General features: G+C 36.2%; 1 protein-coding gene across 4 annotated transcripts in view; it reads right to left on the reverse strand.

The window, feature by feature from the left end:
* The window catches only part of LOC127800417 (DNA polymerase epsilon catalytic subunit A-like), a 68456-nt gene that overhangs the window by 12175 nt on the left and 42164 nt on the right, over nt 1-14117 (reverse strand). For all 4 annotated transcript variants that reach the window (XM_052335020.1, XM_052335011.1, XM_052335028.1 and 1 more), the window contains 7 exons: nt 13606-14075; nt 11926-12073; nt 11645-11842; nt 11472-11546; nt 9677-9867; nt 8679-8862; nt 8518-8582 (listed from right to left, as the gene is read on the reverse strand). In XM_052335020.1, coding sequence (XP_052190980.1) covers nt 8518-8582; nt 8679-8862; nt 9677-9867; nt 11472-11546; nt 11645-11842; nt 11926-12073; nt 13606-14075 — 1331 coding nt within the window. The remainder of the gene's footprint in view (nt 1-8517; nt 8583-8678; nt 8863-9676; nt 9868-11471; nt 11547-11644; nt 11843-11925; nt 12074-13605; nt 14076-14117) is intronic.

Here is a 14117-nt window from a genome sequence, read left to right on the forward strand (position 1 = left end):
TTGAGAAGATTTACAAGATTGCAAGATTTGGGGTTGATTGATTGATTGACAAGATTGCAAGATTTGGAATTGATTGATTGATTGACAAGATTGCAAGATTCGGGGGATGATTGATTGATAAGATCCAGGCACATAAAAAGGAATGGTTGAATATTTGATCAGTTCCCTTATTTCCTACTTTGTTTTTAAATCTTTTCTATTTTAGATAATTCTTGTTTCTTTATTATCAGATTATGTTATTTCCTTCTTGTAATCAATTCCTACTATGCCTAGGATTTGATTTATTTCCTTCTAGTTTAGGATTGGTGATCGGCTATATAAGCCAATGTAACTCCAGAGGAATTTAGTTTTTGAACAATATTATTAGTGAGAGTTTTCTCTTTGGTTCTTCAATGAACTACTTTTGAACTTATCAAGATTTCATCTTGTGGCGTTCATCGTTGACTTATCACTCACAACTCTTCTCATCTATCTTGAGTGTGGCGTCAACCCTACCTTCTTATACCTTTGGTTCTTATCTCTTTATAGATAACGGGTCATGGTCCTTTGTTTTCTTTATTACGAATCTGTTTTAGAACGATCATTAGCAAAGGAACCATTTTTGATCGTCGGGTCTCACCTTCCTTTGTGGGGTTCACATCACATCAACTATCAACTAAATTAACAAGGTAACTTGAATATAAGCAAATCAGAAAATACTTCCTTCTACATTCCCCCTCAAATCAGACTTCCTCTTGGATGCTTGCTTATCTGAAACTCTTTGAAAAGCAGCCTTTTGAACAGGTGACAACTTAAGACTTAGTTTGTCACACAGAAGCTGAAATCTACTCCTTGACAATCCTTTAGTGAAAACATCAGCTATTTGATAGGTGGTAGGAACATAACGTATTTCAATTTCACCATTCTCCACCTTTTCTCGCACAAAATGAACATCAATCTCAATGTGTTTAGTGTAGGAATGAAACACTGAATTTTCAGCAATGCTCTTAGCAGCTAGATTGTTACCCCATACAATAGGTGTGTGAACACATGGATACCCTAGCTCTGAAAACAAATATTTAAGCCACATAATTTCAGTTACACCTTGGGCAATAGCCCTGCATTCAGCTTCTCCAACAAACCTTGCTACAACTGACTGCTTTCGAGAGCTCCAAACTATCAAATTACTTCCAAGAAATACACACAATCCACTTGTTGAACACCTAGTTACCTTGCAACCAGTGTGATCAGTATTAGTATATACAATTAGGGGCAAATATGTACATGAAGGAGAAAATAACAAGCCCAAACCAATAGTACACTTGAGATACCCAAGAAGTCTTTTACAAGCCAGCCAATGCAGCTGCTTGGGGGCAGATAGGAACTGACTGAGCTTATTAACCACAAATGTAATGTCTAGTCTAGTGTAGGTTAGATATTGCAAAGAACCAATCACAGTGCGAAATAGGGATGGATCAAAGAAAAGATCACCCTCATTAGTTAAAGATTCAGCTGTATTTACTAACAAGCCCAAACCAATAGTACACTTGAGATACCTAAGAAGTCTTTTACAAGCCAGCCAATGCAGCTGCTTGGGGGCAGATAGGAACTGACTGAGCTTATTAACCACAAATGTAATGTCTAGTCTAGTGTAGGTTAGATATTGCAAAGAACCAATCACAGTGCGAAATAGGGATGGATCAAAGAAAAGATCACCCTCATTAGTTAAAGATTCAGCTGTATTTACTAGAGTGGCACACGGTTTACAGTCCAACATAGCTGCCTTCTTTAAGAGATCCAATGTATATTTTGATTAAGGTAGATGCCACTGTGATCTCTATATGCCTCAAATCCAAGGAAATAACTGATAGATCCAAGAGTCTATAGAGCGAAGTGAGTATCCAAATCTTGAATACAAGCTGTAAGTGTTGCGCTATACGATCCAGTGATTAAAATGTCATCTACATACACCAAGAGAAACAACACAAACTGAAAAGTTATCTTGACAAATAAAGATGCATTAGACACTGCCCTAGTAAATTCCCAAGACTGTAAAGCAGCTCACAGCTTAGTGTACCAAGCTCTAGGAGCCTGTTTGAGTCCATAACAAGCCTTTTCAGTTTGCAAACATGTTTAGGAAATTGAGAACCAACAAAACCCTCTAAGCTCACCATTTAGAAAGGCATTATTTACATCCACTTGTTGTATATCCCAACCAAAAGTAACTGCCAATGAGAACAAAAATCAAATGGTGGGGACTTAATAGGGCTGAATGTCTCAGCATAGTCAATACCCAAGGTTTGAAGAAACCCCTTGGCTACTAATCGAGCCTTGTACTTAAGCACTGTTCCATCAGACTTATATTTGATTCGAAAAACCCACTTGCAGCCAATTATATTCATATCCATAGAAAAGGGAACCAAATCCCAGGTGTGATTATGCTACAAGGCAGCAAACTCCTCTTCCATAGCCTTAACCCATTGTGAGTCTAAGAAGGCCTCACGAACTGAACTAGGCTCTAAAGAACTCACTAAGGCATGAGGTGATGTAATTGCAAGGGGTTTGGCCTTGGACCTGGTCAGCATAGGATGGAAAGAAAGGGCTAAAGGAGCTGAAAATTTAGAAACACGAGTTATAGGTCTAGAAGAAGAAGAAGGCTGCAAAGGCTGTGAAGAAACAGCAAGAGACAGAGACATGGAGTCAGTGGAATTAAGAGTGTTTGATAAGGAGGAACCCAAAGGTTGTGCTACTTCAGAGGAAGGAAATGACAGAAGAGACTGAAAATATAGTGTGGAAAAGCTATTAGGAACTGAAGAAGAAGAAGAAGGAGATTTGAACAGACTAAGATAGGAAAAATCATCAGGATTGAATTGAACATGTCTTGAAACATAAACATGTCCAGAAGGATGCAAACACCTGTAGCCTCCTTGAACATGACTATACCCAAGAAAGACACATTTGGTTGAGTGGAAATCAAACTTATTCTTGACATAAGGTCTTAGATAAGGAAAACAAGCACAACCAGAGGGTTGGAGCATTAGGAAATTCAGCTATTTGTGATCTAACAGTTCAAATGGTGTGCAAAATTTGAGAGGTGATGAAGGAAGCAAATTAATAAGGTGCATTGCCATTTGAAAAGCTTCAACCCAAAAATTGAGAGGCATATGAGCGTGACTCAATAAAGTAAGTCCCATTTCGACGATATGCCTATGCTTCCTCTCAGCTACACCATTTTGTTGATGGGACAAGTGAAACATGATTGTATGCCATGACTATGGAGATAAGGTAAAAAGGCTTTGAATCCCCCCCCCCCAATTGTCTGGTTGTAAGGCTTTAATTTTCATTTGATATTGAAGTTCAACAAGTTTGTGAAAAGTAACAAAGGTTGATAAGGCATCAGATTTTAACTTTAAAGGGTATAGCCATGTATAATGTGTGTAAGCATCAACAAAAATGACGTAATACCAGTACTCTTCAATAGACAAAGTAGGAGAAGGACCCCATAGGTCTAAATAAACCAACTCAAGAGGTTTCTTAGCTGTAATATTACAATCAGCAAAAGGGAGAAAGGAAGAAATGAAGCTTCCCAATTTTACAAGAATCACAGAAAGGAAGAAATGAAGAAGAACAAGGAATCTGAATTTTATTTAGAATCAAACGCAGTACATTGGATGAGGGATGCCCTAGCTTGCATGCCACTGCTAGTACACATTATTGATTTGGGCAACATTTACACTAGGTGACAGTCCATGACTAAATGGATCTTGTCTGTTACACTTGAAAGAAAACTCATTATAATTTGAAGGAAATGTACTGCTAAAAACATGTCTAGGTTAATAGAATGAGTTAGAGAGCTGGGATCAGCAGGACCAAAAGTTGAACTCAATTGGTATAGCCTATCCTTAAGCTGTCCTCTGAGTAGCACTTGTTCGGTATTCTTGTCCTTGATCAAACAAGCATGAGAGTTAAATTCAACAAGAAGATCATCGTCTCTTGTAAATTGTGAGACACTAATTAGATTTTTCTTCATGTTAGGCACATGTAGAACATTTGGCAAGGTAATACATGATGTAGGTTTTGTTTGTGAACGTAACTGTCCAAGACCAACATTAGAAATAGAGAGCTGCTTAGCATTACCAAAGGAGACTTTGTCACCACCGTTGTAAGGAGCATGCAGTGACAGATTGTTTAGATTGGAAGTGATATGGTTCGTTGCACCAGAATCAACAAACCAAGAATGATTTTGTGTAGAAGGCTGAGATATGTGGTCAAGAGGCTAAGGAAAATGACTATAATGAGTTCCTTGGACAGAACCTATATCACTCATGTAGGCCTCATTGGAATCACTTAGGAAGGCTAGAAAAGCTCTTGAATCTGACTAAGTAGAGACTTGAGGATTTCCAAATCTTTGATTAAAAGTAGGTGTTCTCTAAAAATTTCTATTAAATATGTGATAACACCTATCAATGAAGTACCGTGGCTTGTGACACAATTGGCAATAAATCCGTCTACCAGACTGTCTGCCACGTCCTCTTCCCCCTTGATTCATATAACCATAGTTGTTAAATCGAGATTCGAATCGAGAATCGAAATCTTTATTTTATGAATCGTGAATCGAGAATCGAATTGAATCGTAAGATTCGGTATACATTTTCAATTTCAACTATAAATAATATATCTCCATAGAAAATAAATAATGTGCCCACCATGATCAAGTCTTTTAAATATAAATAGATAAATAAACTTCTAAATATATTTGCTAAGTTTAAAATTATACCAAAAGGCAAAAGTATATTCATGTTGCCTTTAAATTCAAATTGCACCAAATCAAACCACTTTCAAAATAACAAGTTAAAAAAAAAAAAAAACCTACAACTATAAGGTTACTAATAAACTGCATTCTCCATAATCTTCACTAGTTATCAATCATCTTCATCATTTCCATCATCTTCTTTGTTTTCAAAGATAGCCAAATCGAACAAATATTTGATTAAAGCGCACATGCAGACGAAGTCGCACGAATTGGACTAATTGTGCTATTCATGCGATTCACGGTCGATTCGTCCGATTCATAGTTGATTCTAAGGGATTTTCGATTCACCCTATAAATTCGACTCGATTTCTATATGAATCGAGTCGAATCGTACTATTCGAATCGTGAATCGTACGATTCTAAGGGATTTTAGATTCACCCTATAGATTCGACTCGATTTCTATATAAATTGAGTCGAATCGTACGATTCGAATCGCGAATCGTAAGATTCTAACAACAGTGCATATAACCACCTCTATGGTTCACAAAATTACTAGCACCTCTTGTTGTATATGCAGTCATATTAACTTGCATGGGTGAATGTGTAACTAAATCAAAGTTAATTGTTGATTGTGGCAAATTCTTAGAGGCTAGTCTTTGTTTGTGCATTAGCAGCAAGTACTGCACTTTCTCAAGATCTATATCATCCACTTGGAAAGTAATTAAGCTCACCACTGTTTCATAATCGTGATCTAATCCATTAAGGATTGCAAGAAGTAATTCCTTATCATCCAAAGGCTCGCCTATGGTGGCTAGAGCATGTCCAATCGTTTTGATCTTAAGAATGTAGTCATTGATAGACAAGGAATCCTTCCTAACTAATCTTAGATGTTGCTTTAGTTGAAAAGACTTAGCAATCGTTTATTGTGAATATAAACTTTCAAGTGAAGACCATACCTCGGCAGATGATTCATAATGAATCACCTGCGCCAAAACCTCTTTGTCAATTGTTGAAAAGAGCCAGCCTAGAAGCAACTGGTCTGATTGCAACCAATTTAGGTACTCCAAGTTCACCTTCTCAGCTCCAGATTATCATCAGGATCGGCTACGTACTTTGGTGGCGGTGGAATCTTGTTAACAAACGACAGTAGATCAACGGCTCTAATCCTAGACAAAACTTGCGCCTTCAAAAAGATATAATTACTGGAATCCAACTTTATTGGAATAAAACTAAAAGCCTTTGCAACCACAGCAAAATCAGACTGCGATGCAGATGATAAAGATGAGGACGAGAAAGGTGGATGGGAAGAGGTGGCAAAGATTGGGATTCGGAGTCATGACTTGCATCAAAGGCTCTGATACCATGAAAACAGTATACTAGGGCAAACAAATTAGCAGGCTAGGGCACAATCGAGAGAGAAGAAAGCTCTCGTAACTCCTTGAATTAAAATCAGATGAAATGAATTAATGAAAAGAACTACAAGAACTCTGCTGAGTTTATATTTATACTCAGTGAGACAACAAGCTAACCAACCGATACAACATAACCTCTTAACTAATACAACACCAATGCATAGAGTAAAATACAGACAATATTACAGCAACACCAACTATCAACTAAATTAACAAAGTAACTTGAACATAACCAAATCAGAAAATACTTCCTTCTACACTACCAAATTAGAGACTAATTTCCCCCTCCCTGGAAGAGACAAAAGTAAAAAGCAACCCATGACAAGTGGCTAGCAAAAACAAGAGTCTGCAGAACTACATCCAATGAGATCAGTTCAGATAATGACAAAGGTTCATAATCAAGAGTCAACAGTGTGAGAAGTTCTCATAATAACTTCATCATCTACAGATCAAATGACCAAGTTAAGGCATTTTATTTCCTCTAGGACTTGGTAATACAACGACCAACAGACTTGACTAACCAAACACCCTTGTAGTTTCTTCTACTTAATATCTTGTAGTTTACAGATTTCCAGATCAACTAATATTTCTCAAGGTTCTCCCCAAAGATCAGATCATGATATCAGAAATTTTCTTGGCTTCAGATCTGTTCAAATTATAGAAGATAAAAAAGAAATCATATATTAAGTTATCAAACACATAATACCCCAAAATATGAAGTGATTATTGAGTGTGTTACCCATATAATTAAGACAAGATGGTAAAAATGGAAAAGTGAGTCATGTGTTTTATGTGATAGTGAAGTTCCATTAAAGCTAAAGAGAAATTATATAGGATGGCTATTAGACCAACTTTATTTTAAGTCACAGAATGTTGAGTAATAAAGCACAAATATGTGAAAAATATGAGCATAATGGAGATGAGGATATTACAATGTATGTGTGTCCATACAAGAAAGAATAGAATTAAAAACACAGTTATTTGTAATAAGGTAAGAGTGGGTCCTAGTGAAGATAAGATCCATGAGATATGATTAAAATAGTTTGGTTGTGTGAAAAGACCAATAAAGGCTCCGATGAGGAGTGGATGGAATGGAAGAAGTCATAAGCAAAAGAGGTAGAGAAAGACCAAGATAAACCTTGTGGGAAACTCTTAGGTATCATATAAATTATAAGGGCCTTAGAGAAGATATGGCCATGTATAGAGAAGATCAGCAAGCTAGAATTCGTACCTAGCGGGATTAAGGCTCAATATGTTGTTGTAGTGATTTTTCATGAATCCTTAGAACAATTCTACTTCTGATTGAAAAATGTATTAGAGGGGCCCTAAAATTGGTTCTAAGGAGCAAGCATTGATTTGGGATGTTTTGGGTGGAGGACCCTCTTGGGAGCTTTGTTATACTCTTAACTTTGATGTCTTATGCATTAGGGTATTTTACAAATATAATTAGATTATTAACTTTAGTTGTTTTATTTTTGTTTAATAATTGCCTGCCAATTGATATAAAAATTTAAGTTGTTAAAGAGAGGGGTAACTTTATCTTTTTTATGATTACCTTTACTTCAGCATACCCTCTCACATGTGGCCAGACCTTTTAACATTAGTGGACCAAAGTCATGCAAATATTTAATTGTAAACTTGGTGGTGAGGTTTGAACACAAGATTTTTGCTTGCTTCTATACCATATTAAATTGTTTACTAATTCATGTAAAGGTTCAAGCTACTTGAGAGAGAAGCAACATTATCATTAACGTTATCATTTTTACTCAAAACCTACTCCCTCACACATTGGTAGACTTTTATTACATAACTAGAACTAACACATGCAACTATTTAAATACAAGCAATTAGGTTTGAATGCATGAATTTTATGTGCTCCAATACCATGTCCAATTATTAACTATAAACTCATATAAGAGCTTAAATATTATTAGTAAGAGGGGTAAATTTATCTTTTATATCAATATTTTTACTAAACAATTTTAAAGTTTTGTTTTCCATATTCTTATTTTGTTTACCTATGTAGCATGCATAGTCATCCTCTTTTCTCTTATATGACCTCTGTTTTCCATAGGTTGCACTTTTAAAACCTCCTCCACCCCCACACCCTAAACACTAGCACCTTTTTTAAAAAACTATCAGAGGTGAATCAAACATAAACACTTCTCATGAATAAGATACTAATAAAGTCGAGCAAGATACCAGTAAAATCAAGAAGATGACAGAAGTGCCCAAATAACTACTCTATATATGTTCTGTAATAGTTAACATGTTGAGAACTATACCACTATGCCCAGAACAGTAAAAAGTAGATCAGATGTCACTAGTAATATTGGCAAGATTTTTCAAGAGAAATGAAGAATGAGAAATACCTGTATTCATTTATTGCTCTCTGTAAAATCTTCTCAGCATCCTTGACATATCCAACATAGTCCACCTGAATAAAACCATCCACGAGAAGGTAATAAACATGAGAGCTACTGGGCAGTAGGCATTAAGCGAAGAAAGTAACATGTCTACAAGATTAGCACACCTTAAAACTGATGCTATCTCTAGACATTGGAAGTTCAATTGACAATGCTTGGCAGGCTTCTCGAAATTGTTTTTCAAGAATATGGGCTAATAATTCCTTATTCTGGAAAGGATTAACCACCACGACTGATATGGATTTAGATGCTGGAAAATATCCAACATAAATAGCTCGCCCCTCAGATATGCTGGAAAAGAAAATACTAGAGTATCAGAATGGTTGAAAATTTCTTTTTCCCTTACAGGTTTTTGTTTCTTTCATAAAATACAAAAGAAAAATTGCTTGGTTCAGGAGAGAAAAAATACTTCCAGGCAAGACAGTAATAATTCTTTTAACAAGTTTCATTCATGTCAGTAATAGAAGGTTAAAAAGGGAAACATATTGCAATATATGTGAATGATATTGAAAAATAAAGCAAGTTGCCCTGCCAGTTTGATATAGAAATGGGAATGAGAGAATGCAATTTTTTAGACACCTTCCACCTAGCATTTTTTGCCCAGATACACAGCATCAATAGTTTAATCAAACTGAATAAAACAACAACATATCCAGCCTTTATCCCACTATGTAGGGTCGGCTACATGAATTCTAGATTTCCATGTATTTCTATCTTTTGTCATATCTTCATTGAGATCCATACACTTCATATCAAACTTTAATGTCTCCCTTAAAGTCTTCTTAGGTCTGCCTCTACCTCTTTTTTTGATTAATTGTTCCATTTCATCAACTCTCCTCACAGGAGCGTCTCTTGGTCTCCTTCTCACATGACCAAACCATCTTAGTCTAGTCTCTCTCATCTTCTCCTCTATTGGCACTACTCCTATCTTATTAAAAAAGAAAAAGATTTTGAACCAAATAAATACATAAACTCTGGGAAAGGGTACTTTCCAAGTTAACAAGCACACATGAATACATGTCATTTTTGTTAATAACTATTGGTTGGAATTCTAACTCTAAAAGACCTGCAGTTGTATTTCAGTAAAAAAAAAAACATAATTTACCTATGATACAAGTAGAAAAAAGAGATCGACTGCTCCAGATAAGAGCATTCTGCTGTGGTCTTCATGTGCAATTCATCCAGGCTCCAACCGTCTTGAGGATTTCGTTTCTTAGCTGCTCTATCCACTTTACAAACACAACCAATCTGTAGGATAGCATTGAATTCCGGTGGAATGTTTGTCTCATATATTCCCTGGTCAAATTCCCCCATTCAAGTCAACTGAAATTAGTAAAATCAAACAACCAAGATTCACAAGGAAACTCGGAACTGTAAAGCAGCAAATGAATTATTGTCAGCTGAAACAGAATTTCAGACTACAATATTTTGACCCTAAGAATGTGAACTCCATTGCATATATCTGTCCTTTTCTTTTGGTTGATCAAAAGGATTAGCCGAACCTACATAGAGGGATAAAGGCTTGACATGTTATTGTTGGTTGCTCAAAAAGTGGTAAGGAGAGGGAGACCAGAGTAGCTCTCCGCCATGATATCACCTGAACACCTCTTTATCCTAACAAGCATGAGAACTGAAGGAGCCATAACTGTAAACTTGATCCCAAATGGAGGATACAAGTAGACAGTGGCCCTCACAGAGTGTCATGGCATGGAATTAATATTATAATAAGCAGATTAGCCTCCTTGACCACATATGAGGGGAAGGGTGAAAAACCCACGACCTCCTAGAATTGGTGTTTTCACCAATTACACCAGTTTTACCAAGCTACCATCCTCACTGGTCATATATGTATGTTCTTCATTAAGCATTAGCTAGTATTCTTACTAAGAGGACCAATGAAGCTAAAATAGATGCCCAAATGTCAATAAAGTTATGAATCTCGATTGGAAATTAGGATTTTTAAGGGTAAATAAATTGATTGTCACCTGAAAACAGAATTTGAGACTATTTTGTCAACCCTAAGAATGAGAACCTAGTCGCATATGTGTGGTCTTCACTATTATCAATTAGCACTCTAATGAAAAAGGAATGAAGCAATGATGAATGCTCTTGTCAACCAGCTTTGAGAACAAAAACTGCAGTAATGGGTTCTAAATCAGTTTGGAAAAGCAATATTTTTCATTTCTTTCTTTAATAATTTTTATACAGAAAGCAATGTTTTGAAAAAGGTTGCAAATTATACTTGGGACCCCTGAGGTTTACCTAAATTACAGGGAGCACCCCTATCCTTGAAAATAGGCAAATTGACATTTTTCTACCCTTACTTTTTGAGAGAGAGAGAGAGAGAGAACCAAGCATCACTGAGTTCAATGAACCTGTGTGTGGGGGGGGGGGGGGGGGTTTACTGCTGCTGCCATCGCCACTGCCGTTTCCAGAGAAGAGATGAGGAAGAGAAAGAAGGGGAAGGAGGTATTTTGGGTACTTAGTAAAAATGCAATGGCAGTTGTCAGTTGTCTAATGGAAGGGAAATCATTAGAACTAGTGGTCCCTATTTTTATAGCAAACCTCAAGGGTGCCAAGTGTATTTACCCAAAATATTATATAAAACCACTGATATGATAAACATAGGTTTGTAGGTGTGTTAGGCTAGTGCCTATTGCAGGCTCTTGTCCACATACCACATTGCCAAAACCAAGTCTCAGGAACCAAAACAAAAAAACCCAAGAAGAAGGATGTCCAAATTAAAACTTATCTTTCACAACAGGGAGAAAATGGATCCATAACACCCAAACTCTGAGAGTAAGAGAAATATTATACTCATTAATGTCTATATAGTATTTTTTTTCCAGTAATTACGTGTTTTCACGGGTGTGCTGACACCCCAGGTTGAGTATGCTGACCTCAACTTCTGGATCTGCAAGATGAGCTGCAAGTTTCTTGCTTTCTGCCTTAAATTGATCTTCATCAATTATGACCTGTTTAAATGAACACGGTAAGTGTAGTTAAGACCTCAGAAGTCTTTCATTTGAGCAACTAGCAGAACCCAGTACAAGTATGAGAATAATACATGTACCTCAATTAGGTTATAGCTATGGCCTCCATGAGGAAGAATCTTGTTGACGCACCTTCCAGGAAATTCTTCTGTTATAGGAGCTTTTGAGTTGAGGTAGAAAACCCTAGGAATGTTTACAGTGACTTTACTCATTACTCCTTCTACAACAACCCAGGCAAAAAATCGGCCATGTTGTGAACTCGGTACAAGTTGAATTATCTGAATTAGAAAATTTTGAATTTAGAACACATAATAGCATCAACTCCATGTACATTCTCATTAATTCATAGAAACTGTATCACCTGCCAGGGACAGCGCGTAAGAGCTAATTCATGCCTCTCAAAATATGAATTGACCCCAGTCTTTCCCTTAGTTTTCTTTTGATTTAACTTACCATCCGGCATCTCAAAAACACCATGACTTTGTTTTAATGTCTTCAGATTATCCAACCTGCCAATTAATTACAGCCAGAAATTAAGACATCAATCTATCTGTAAATGAGGCTAATGTCCAATTTTTTACCCACACAAGCACAGAAATAATTGTAGAACAAGAGTACAAGGAACATGATTCTGTATTATCAGATGCATTTGGTGTCACTCACATGCAAGTTCCAATTTTCAGAGACCTTGAAACACCACAATGGGACTTGCTTCCATTTGAAAGAAAAAAATAGAAACAGAAATTTTATATTTGGCACTTGAAAAATTCTTCTTAGGCTGTCTGTAAATACTTTTATAAACATGAACAGCCTTCCCATGCCAGGAGGTTGATACCCAAGCAAAGTATCACTTCATGAGAGGCATACAATAGCCACACTTATCAGAAGCGAACAAGATGTGGAATATGTAAAGATATCAATTTGCAGTTCAATGATTGAGCAGTTTCTTCTGGTAATGTAAATACTAAATACACTTTATCAGTAACAGCCATGCATTAGAACAGAAACAGAAAAAGACAAAGGCAACTAATAGTGCAGTTGTAAAAAGGTGTATCTAAATCTCCAGAGGTCTGGAATCTATTACCCCTCTAGCTCCACACCATTTGGAGTGTCAAGATTTTCTGACAAGACAATAACAAACAGACCAGTTTTTTTCTTGTGCAGTATGTTTAATTGAATTAAATCCAATGGCATCATAGTCCCTATTCCTGTAACAGTAGTAATATCTATTGTTAACCCTTGACAGTCTGAGTATACTCTTTTCTGCTCCAAAGCAGCTAACAAGAGCATAAAATTCATGAAGACGTAACAAAGCAAGAAAATCAGGAAATATGTAAGGGCCTGTTCAATTGCAGAAAATATTTTCTAATTTTTAACTCCAATTTTCTATTGAATGATCGAATCTCCAATAAAAAAACAAAAATTCAATTTTCTAATTTCAACTTTATACTATGAATTGGAAAACATCAAAAAGATGTTTTCTAAATTTTCTGGGAATGGATGCAAGTTGTTTTTGGAACATAAAATGTGTTGGGTTATGCCTCTAATTCCATAGCCCAAAGCCCATATTGCTATTTGGGACCGTTATCTCTTAGTGAGATTAGGGTTTTGTCTTTCTCTCTTATATATAGAGAGATTACTTCTGTATGTATGAAGTATTGAGAGAGAGAGAGTTAAAAGGGAGATTACTGGCTACTCATTTTAAAGAAACCATTCCATCTTAGTGGATTTGACACCCTCCATCTCGTGGATGTTGGCTTACGTTGAACCATGCAAATCTCTCATGCTCTTATTCTTCTCTTAGATATATGCACATATATGCATATATACATACGTATATACATAGAGAGGATTTAATCAAAGACATCACAAAATGTTAGGGAATGTTTAATTGTAAAATCGGAGTTGAAAAATTAAAAAATGTTTTCTACAACTGAATAGGCCCCAAGCATTCTTAGCCATGATTTCAACAATTTCTTCAAAGAAAAGAATCAAGATCACCAAATAATGCATTTTTATATAGGTCTAGAGGATACAATACCTTTGACTCTTCCTTTTTTCACGGGTATCTCTCCACTTTCTCTTCCTTATTTCAAGCCATCCTTGGTAATCCACATTTATGTCAATATCTTCTATATTCATGGTTTTCTGTTGTAGTGGTGACAGCACTTGACACATACTTCCAGCATCATCATTTTGTTTCTCTGGAGGATATACTTTGCCATTCCTCTTAACCACACACTGTTCATTGTTGACTTCAAAAGAACGGATAACATGCCTATGTCCTACAGCAGAAGTTCTGCCTCTGTTTGCAAGGTCTTCCAAATCCTCAACAATTTCATCTGTTATTAGATCGATGGTGACAGCATCACTATTCATTTTAACAGAACCATTGCTCTTCAATGAGCTGAAGATATCAACCAGTTTTCGTTGGCGAAACTTGTCCTCTTTCTCACGAACCTTCTTATGCAACCAATCAGGATGGACTACCCTAGGTACAGGATTTGCAACCTAAAGGAGCCCAATTTTTAGACATGAAAACATATAGATAAC

This window comes from Diospyros lotus, chromosome 1, assembly GCF_014633365.1.
Source record: "Diospyros lotus cultivar Yz01 chromosome 1, ASM1463336v1, whole genome shotgun sequence".
Taxonomy (NCBI): domain Eukaryota; kingdom Viridiplantae; phylum Streptophyta; class Magnoliopsida; order Ericales; family Ebenaceae; genus Diospyros; species Diospyros lotus.